The 8824-nt window shown below is 56.1% G+C and overlaps 1 protein-coding gene across 1 annotated transcript; it reads right to left on the bottom strand.

Annotated features, from left to right (window-relative positions):
* Positions 1 to 2757: 2757 nt before the first annotated feature.
* On the bottom strand, positions 2758 to 8824 carry LOC135182800 (immunoglobulin superfamily containing leucine-rich repeat protein-like). Its single transcript, XM_064157254.1, has 2 exons — positions 8548 to 8824; positions 2758 to 5944 (listed from the first exon to the last, which is right to left on the bottom strand). Exon 2 carries the CDS (start codon positions 5934 to 5936, stop codon positions 4680 to 4682), a length of 1257 nt encoding a protein of 418 aa, XP_064013324.1. The 5' UTR covers positions 5937 to 5944; positions 8548 to 8824; the 3' UTR covers positions 2758 to 4679.

Genomic DNA, 8824 nt, shown 5'->3' with positions numbered 1-8824 from the left:
TTGAAAGCCAACAGCTGCCCATGGCTTGGGACCCCTTCACCCACCCCAAGAGAGCTGGTCCTGGATCAGTAGAAAGCAGTTTTGCACCTGACTTGGACCTGCCAAGCTGAGGAAGGTTAATAAACCACATACCTCATTCCTACCCAAGGGCTGTGCTTGCTCTCTTGACCCTTCCCAAAAATGCCCACCCTGGCAAGAGAGCCCTGAGGACCATCTCCAGGTGATGGTTGGAACTGAGGATAGGTTGGACTGGATGAGCTTGGAGCTCTCTTCCAACCTGCTTGACTCTATGATTCCATGATTAGAAGGTGCTAGGTTGGGCTGGATGAGCTTGGAGCTCTCTTCCAACCTCCATTCTTACTCTCCCATCTCACCTTCATCTTGGGCACCTCAGCCTTGCTGCAGCTTGACTCTGCAGCCCACCCTTCCTCTCCCATCTCACCCTCATCTAAAGCAAAGAGCAGTGCTGTTGGACCACCCTCTCTTCTCCATGGGATTTGTGTTCCTCTCCCCAGGGATGTCCTGGCAGTTGTCCAGACCTGCTCTTCTCAGGCTTTCAAGCACTCCATGCCCTAATTTTTGGTCTCTTGCAGCCCTGTCAGCATTTGGCCTTTGGGCTGGTGCCTGCTAACATCTCCCCACAAGCCCCTTAGGTGGAACTCAGCCCTCTCCCAGCAGCTGACCCCTTTCTACCCCAGCACAAAAAGGGGCTGGGATGGAATCTCAGCAGCTGACCCCTTACAGCCACACATCCTGCAGCTGATCCCTTCCTACCCCAGCACAAAAAGGGGCTGGGATGGAATCTCAGCAGCTGACCCCTTACAGCCACAGATCCTGCAGCTGATCCCTTTCTACCCCAGCACAAAAAGGGGCTGGGATGGAATCTCAGCCTTCATCTGCTGCCCCAACAGCCACAGATCCTTTGGGATGCTGCCAGCCCTACCTCATCTGCTACCCACTCATCCAAAGCGATCCAACCCAGCGCCACCTTAATCCCATTTGAGCCCTGTCTGGCGTTGCAGTTGCATGTCACTGAAGCAAGTGACAGCAGTGGCACTGCAGGCAGCTCCCAGTCACTTCCTTTTGTCGACAGCAGCAGCCCCGAGGTGCCAATCCCTGCTGGTTTCCCAGCCCTGGGCTTGCTGCTGCTTGGCTTTGCGTGTCTGAGCCCAGGAGAGACTCGATGCTGGTGGGGTTTGGATGACCCTGAGCTGGAAGGATGCTTCTAAAGCAAGGGCTGTGGTTTCTTCTTGCAGCCCATCCCAAGCTCCTCTCCAAGCCTCCCCCCCAGGGCACTGACGTCTTGGTAAGCCCTCTTGGCAGCTCCGGGCCATGGGTGGAGCTGGAGTTCAGCCTCTGTTTACACAGCCCTGCCTATGTCTTCCTGGAGATCTCTTGGCAGGCAGCAGGCTGAGGTGGGAGATGACAGGCAGGAGGTGGCTTCATCAGTTTGCTTGTTTTCATACAATTATGGGATGGTTTTGGTTGGAATAGACTTCTAAGGTCATCAAGCCCAACCATCCACCTAACCTCACCAGGGTCATTGAGTCATGGCCTTAAGTGTCACCTCCACATGTTTCTTGGACACCTTCAGGGCTGGTGACTCCATCACCATCTTCCAGTGCCCTTCTTCAACATAAACAGGCTGGCCCAGGGTTGAACTGAGCTCTTCTGCTTCAAGGTAGCTTCTCACCTCATCTCTAACCCCTGCCCCATCAGCGTGGCCATGAGCTGGATAGTTCTGCCCTTGCCCATCCACACTTCTCTTCACCCAGGCCCTGCCCTGGTGGTGAGCTGGCTCCTGGGGTTGGTCCAGCTGACAAACCAGCCCCATGTGGGGGGTGGAAATGCAAGGTCTGGGGCATGCTGTGAGGGATGGAGAGGAAGGATTGGGAGGTGACCACTGTGACATCCCAAGCTGGTGGTTGTGGTGACTCGGAGGGGTGATGCCACCCACAGGATGACCTCCAGCATCCAACCCAGGAGCCACTCTCTGTTATCATGGGCTGAAGCCTAACATAACTACTGAGTTGCCTTAAAAATGATTGTGTGTCCCCCCTAAAAAAGGCACCATAAACAAGGAGAAATCCTCATCCATCTCTGCTGCCCAAAGAGCTGTGCACCAGCCATGCAGAGCTGTGACCAGGGGTGTCCCCCAGGGATGAGTGCTGGGGCCAGGCCTGGGCAACATCTTCATCAGTGACCTGGATGGGGGCACAGACAGAGGCTGCTCAGCAAATTTGCTGCTGACACCAAGCTGGGAGGCTTGGCTGAAGGCTGTGAGGGCATCCAGAGAGACCTGGGCACAGAGCTGGGCACAGAGGAACCAGATGAGGTCCAACAAGGACAAGTGCAGAGTCCTGCACCTGGGGAGGGAGAACAAACTACAGCAGGACAGGCTGGGAGGTGACTGCTGGAGAGCAGCCCCAAGGAGAGGGAGCTGGGAGTGCTGGGGGAGTGATAGAGCACTGGGAGGGCTTTAGGGGTGCTGGGGGAGTGATAGAGCACTGGGGGGGCTTTAGGGGTGCTGGGGGAGTGATAGAGCACTGGGAGAGTTTGGGGGTGCTGGGGGAGTGATACAGCACTGAGAGGGCTTTGGGGGTGCTGGGGGAGTAATAGAGCACAGGGAGAGTTTTGGGGGGAGCTGGCAGGACAATACAGGATGTCTACAGCCGAGGGAGGGTTTTGGGGCAGCTGAGGGAGGGGGAAAGGCTGCTGGATCCGAGCGGTTTAGGGGTGCAGAGAGGCAGGAGGCAGTTTAGAAACCCAACAAAAGCTCTTTATTGCCGTGGGTGCAGCACTGGCGACGAGGAGAGGGTAGCTGCAGGGCCGGGGGTGAGGGGAGGGATAGATCCCGATGGATCCTGCAGGCAAGCACTGAGAGAAGGAACCAGCCCCAGACTGCTGGGGGTGGGGGAGGTGAAGATGCTCAATGCCTCCACCGTGAGCCAAGGGGTCCCCCAGCAGCCTGGGGCAGTCAAGTGTCCTGCGTGGGGATGCTGAAGCGTTTAAGGAGCATGTCTAAGGCTTGTGAGTCAGCTCAGCTCCTGCCTGGCTGCTGGGTTTCCCCAGCCCTTCCTTCCCCTGCTCCATCCCACAGCCTCCACTGGCTTTCCCAGCAGAGAAATCCTTTTGGGTTCAGTCCCTCCCTGCTGGGGTCCAGCCTGGAGCAGGGCAGCTCAGTGGGACCAGCCCAGCAGAGTGCTTTGGACTGCAGGCTTCAGGGAATGGGGAAGGGAAAAGGGGAAGGGAAGGAGGGAAAGGGATGGGAAATGAGAAAGGGAAAGGGAAGGGGGGAAAGGGAAAGGAGAAAGGGAAGGGGGAAAAGGGAAAGGGGAAAGGGAAGGAGGAAAAGGGAAAGGGGAAAGGGAAAATATGAAGGGAAGAGAAAGGGGAAGGGGAAGGGAAATGGGAAAGGGAAAATATGAAGGGAAGGGAAAGGGGAAGGGGAAGGGAAATGGGAAAGGGAAAATATGAAGGGAAGGGAAAGGGAAAAGGGGAAGGGAGGGGTAAAGGGAAAGAGGAAGGGGAAAGGGAAGGGAAAAGAGGAAGCAAAGGGAAAGGGGAATGGGAAGGGAAAAGGGAAGGGGAAAGGGGGTTGGAAAATGGAAAGGGAAAGGGGGAAGGAAAGGGAAAAGGGAAAGGGAGGCAAGGGAAAGGGAAAGGGGAAGAGAAGGGGGAAGGGAAAAGAGAAAGAGAGGGGTGAGGGGAAGGGAAAGGGGTGGAGAAGGGGAAAGTGGAAGGGAAAGGGAAAGGGAAAGGGAAAGGGAAAGGGGAAGGGGAAGGGGAAGGGGAAGGGGAAGGGGAAGGGGAAGGGGAAGGGGAAGGGGAAGGGGAAGGGAAGGGAAGGGAAGGGAAGGGAAGGGAAGGGAAGGGAAGGGAAGGGGAAGGGGAATCAGCTGAATGCCATCTGGAAGAGGCACTGAGGGTGGTGGGGCCTGACCTTGCAACATGCAGGGAGGGTGCAGGTACCCTCCCTGCTCCTAGCACCCAGGCCAGCAGGAGCCCTTTGTGCTCCTGCAGGGATGAAGCCTGTGGAAAGCCTCCTTCTGCCCCACAAAAATGGCCTCACCCAAGCCTGTGCCTCCATCCAACATCTCCTACTGCACTCCTCCTACTTGCAGAGCACCACCTGATCTCTGCCCCCCACCCCCAGAGCCACCTGCCCTGGGACCCGTGGGCTCTTCTCACACTCTAGCTGGTCCTACTGCTGCTGGTGCTTCAAGTGAGGTTGGTGGCAGGAAGGATGCCCCTGGCCAAGGGGCTGGGCGCTGGGACTGTCATCTCTGGTGCCTTTGGATGGGCAGGATCCTCTCTGAGAGAGCTCCCTGCCGGCTGCCTCGGGGAGAGGAGGGCTCACGGAGGTGGGCTCTGGGGATAGGTGAGGTCACCCCGTCGAGGGTGGACTTGAACCCTGCAGCTGCACTTCGGTCTCAGAAAGGAGAGAAGCCAGGAGGTGGCAGCTGTGGCCACCTGGAGGCTCTGCTCTGAGCCGCTTGGAAGCTCTCCGCTGGCGAGCCCAGCCCTGACCCTCATCTAAGCGAGGGGCTTGAACCCCCAGCCCCTGGGCCCCTTCCACTGCCCACAGCTCCCAGAAGCTCAGCAAAGGCATGGCACTACTTGAAGATAAACGCTACAGAAAGAAGGTGGCAGTGTGTTGGGGGGCCCCCCCCCCTCCTTTACCAGCAGACTGCAACGCCCAGAGCCAACAGCAGGGTCCCCAGGCGCAGCTGGGGCACCGCTCCCCCAGCCCTGCTCTTGGAACCCTTGGGCATGTGATAAACGATCACCAGCTTCTCCCCGGCGCCAGAGGGATCCATTTCATCCCCTTTGGAACAGCTCCCCCCCCCGAGGTGGCTGGCCTGGGGTTCATCCCTCAGCCAATCTTCAGCCGGGTTCTCCGAGCCTGCCAAAGCTACGTTGACCGAGACTTCTCGGCTGCCCACATCGTTGACGGCCAAGCAGGTGTAGATGCCCTCATCCTCCTTGCTGAACTTGGGGATGGCCATGGTGCCGTTCTTGAAGACCAAGAAACGCTCCGGGCTCTGCTTGCCGTTGCCATCCCTGGCCACGTTGGGGCCGCTGATCTCCAGGCGGCGGCGGGAGGCGGAGGTGTGAATCTTCCACCTGATCTCCGGCGGAGGGCTGCCGGCCACGCTGCAGTGCAAGCTCAGCGTCAAGCCGTCGTAAGGGACGGCGTTGCCCGGGTTGGAGAGGTAGGTGAGCTGAGCCGAAGGTGCCACGCAGTGATGGTCGGGGATGTCCGTCACAGCCCTGCCTTTCAGCCTGCCGGGAGCCGCGCACAAGGTGGAGCCTCCCTTGGTGATGGAGACGGAGGTGTTCTCGGTCCACTTCTTCAGCCAGAAGACTTTGCAGGAGCAGTTGAAAGGGTTGTTGAAGAGCTGCAGCTGGGAGAGGGAGGGCAGGCTGTCGAAGGTGCCCTCGGCCAGAGTGGTCAGCTCGTTGTCGTTGAGCCAGAGGGAGCGTAAGTCCTTCAGGGAAGGGAAAGCATCCCGGGGCAGCCCCCCCAGGCGGTTGTTGTTCAGCTTCAGGATCTGCAGCCCGCTGAGGTTCCGGAGGTCCTGCCAAGGGAAGGCTGAGATCTTGTTGTGGCTCAGGTCCAGGTTCTTCAGGTGCACCAAGGAGGCGAAAGCTCCAGGTTCCACCAGCCCGATCTGGTTGTAGCCCAACCACAGCGACTGCACCTCGGGAACCTCGGCGAAGGAGCCTTGCCCCAGCCGACTGATCCTGTTGGCTGACAAAGTGAGGATGGTGACGTTAGAGGACAGCCCCTGGGGCACCTCCTGGAGATCCTTATAGGCACACTCAGCCAACAGCCTCCCGTTCTTCTTGAGGGAGCAGGAGCAGGCTGTGGGACAAGCCAGGCAGGACCCAAGGAGCATTGTCAGCCCCAGGCAGCAGAGCAGGGGCCTCATCCTTCCTGCTGGGAACAGAGATGGGGGGCAATGAACGGGATAGGTCGAGCCCAGGCAGAGATCTTGGCTTCTTTGGTGCCAAATTTTAAGAGGAAGCAGCAGAAGGCATTTCCTGGCCAAAAAAGCAGAGCCCTACCTACTGTGAGCAAGGAACTTCCCCTTCAACCCTTTCCTTCCCTCACCAGATGAAGAAATGCCTCTTTTTGGTCACCACCACCCCCCAAAGATGCTCCTTCTCCAGCTCTGGGGCTGAAAAGTGGGAGCTGAAAGGTTGGGAGCTGAGGCTGTAGCAAGCACAGCTCTTTCCCATCACAGCCTTCCCCATCGGGGCCAGCAGAGATCTTCCAAGAGCTCTTTCCAACCTCAAACCACCACTTCCCCTCCCCCTCCTCGCTCCACTTCCATCCCCATCTTCTTTTTATTCTCCATGTCATGGGAAAAGAACAATAAAAAAAAAAAAGACAAAGTAAACCCAAAAGCAAAGCAAAAAGCAAAGCAAACCCAAAAGCAAAGCAAAAAGCAAACCCAAAAGCAAAGCAAAAAGCAAACCAAATCTAAAAGCAAACCCAAAAGCAAACCCAAAAGCAAAGCAAAAAGCAAAGCAAACCCAAAAGCAAACCCAAAAGCAAAGCAAAAAGCAAACCAAACCCAAAAGCAAGTGCAAAAGCAAATGCAAAAGCAAAGCAGACCCAAAAGCAAAGCAAACCCAAAAGCAGACCCAAAAGCAAACCAAACCCTAAAGTAAACCCAAAAGCAGACCCAAAAGCAAAGCAAAAAGCAAACCAAACCCAAAAGCAAACCCAAAAGCAGACCCAAAAGCAAAGCAAACCCAAAAGCAAAGCAAAAAGCAAAGCAAACCCTAAAGCAAACCCAAAAGCAGACCCAAAAGCAAAGCAAACCCAAAAGCAAAGCAAAAAGCAAAGCAAACCCTAAAGCAAACCCAAAAGCAGACCCAAAAGCAAAGCAAAAAGCAAACCAAACCCGAAAGCAGACCCGAAAGCAGACCCAAAAGCAAAGCAAACCCAAAACAAACCCAAAAGCAAACCCAAAAGCAAACCCAAAAGCAAACCCAAAAGCAAACCAAACCTAAAAGCAAACCAAACCCAAAAGCAAACCCAAAAGCAAACCAAACCTAAAAGCAAAGCAAACCCAAAAGCAAACCTAAAAGCAAACCCAAACCCAAAAGCAAAGCAAAAAGCAAACCAAAAAGCAAACCAAACCCAAAAGGAAACCTAAAAGCAGACCCAAAAGCAAAGCAAGCCCAAAAGCAAATGCAAAAGCAAACCAAACCCAAAACCAAACCCAAAAGCAAACCTAAAAGCAAACCAAACTTAAAGCAAACCAAACCCAAAAGCAAAGCAAAAACCAAAGCAAAAAGCAAACCAAACCCAAAAGCAAACCCAAAAGCAAACCAAACCTAAAAGCAGAGCAAACCCAAAAGCAAACCAAACCTAAAAGCAGAGCAAACCCAAAAGCAAACCCAAAAGCAAACCCAAAAGCAAAGCAAACCCAAAAGCAAACCAAACCCTCCCCTAAAAAACAGCTTTTGGAAGCGTTTCTTCTACAGCCAGAGGCAATGTGTGAGGGAGCCTTAACTGCTGGAAGTTCACAGAGCAAAAACATTGCCGAGCTAACTCCTCGCTCCCACCCCCTCCTTCTCCTCCTCCTTCTCCTCCTCGCCTTGCAACGGGAACTGATTCCCGGCTCCTGGAAGCTGTGTCCCACCAAGGAAGAGGTTAAACCCGCGGCTCTGGTAAGGAGTTGGCAGCCAGAACGCTTTTGTCTCTGCTTTGTGGGCAAGTTCTGCTTGCTCCTTCCAGTCTCCCCAGTCCCTGGAGTCGGGAATAGGGGATGGGGGGTGGGGGGGTTGGGACATTCTATTGGCAAGGCTGAGGTTGAAGAAGTCTTGCACAGCAATTTGGAGGCGGGGGGGGCGAGGGGGACACATACACACACACACAACGACACACAGGACACAAAGGGTCCTGTCCTGCAGGGATAACCCAACCTGGCTGGGTTTCAAGGGCTGCAGAAGGAGCCCCAAAGGCATTTTGGGGGGTGTTGGAGGGGTGAGAATCCAGCAGTGTGTGTGTGTGTGTATATCCCTTTGGATAATGCCTTTGGTGGAGCTCAATTTGGGGGTGTCCCATTCCTTTCCCCCCCGTCCCCCCCTAGCTTGCAGGGGTAGATCCCCATCACCCTACTAAGGGATGCTGGAGTGGGAGGTGGAGGGGGGAGAGAGGGAGCAACACAACGGGGACATAGAGTAGGGGGGGGCTCACTCCAGGAGCACCCTTCCAACCCCTGCCCTCTTTCATCCTAACTAACCCCTTCCCAGCCCCCTCCCCACCCCTATCCTTCTAGCAAACCCCCCCCCCCCCCCCGCCCCGAGTCGAAGCAACCCAGAGGAGGGGGGAGAAATAAGAGTGGGGGTGTGAGCAAGGCCGACACATCGCATACCAGAGCTGTGAATAAGCACTCAACAACCCCCCCCCCCCCACCTCCGACACCTCCCCTCCCCTACTTACACCCCTCCCTCCAGCCTTCTCTACCTCCCCCCACCCACCCCAATCCTCTCCCTCCTTCCCCCTTCCCTTCCAACCCCATTCACCGGCAGCTTCGGGGGGATCGGAGCCCCGACGGCAGCCGCTCCTCTGGAATTGCCTGCGGTAGGAGGGGGGGGGGGATGGAAAGGAGGGGGAAAAGGGTTTAGGAAAATGGGATCTGTGGTTCCCTCAGCCCTGGTCGGGCTTCTCCTCCCCTCCCCGTCCCTCGGGCTTTGGCCTTTTTTTTTTCCTCCCCGTTGTTTTCCATGGCACCGGACCCGCTCCTGCCGCTGGAAAGCTGCTGCGGGGGCCCTTCCTCCACCCTCTCGCCTCCCCCCTGGA

Source organism: Pogoniulus pusillus, chromosome 17 (assembly GCF_015220805.1).
Source record: "Pogoniulus pusillus isolate bPogPus1 chromosome 17, bPogPus1.pri, whole genome shotgun sequence".
Classification (NCBI taxonomy): Eukaryota; Metazoa; Chordata; class Aves; order Piciformes; family Lybiidae; genus Pogoniulus; species Pogoniulus pusillus.
Note: the sequence above shows the minus strand (reverse complement) of the source record. Positions and strands in the feature narration are given on the sequence as shown.

Coding starts and splice junctions, on each gene's coding strand:
- LOC135182800 (XM_064157254.1), bottom strand. CDS start 5,936: ATGAGGCCCCTGCTCTGCTGCCTGGGGCTGACAATGCTCCTTGGGTCC.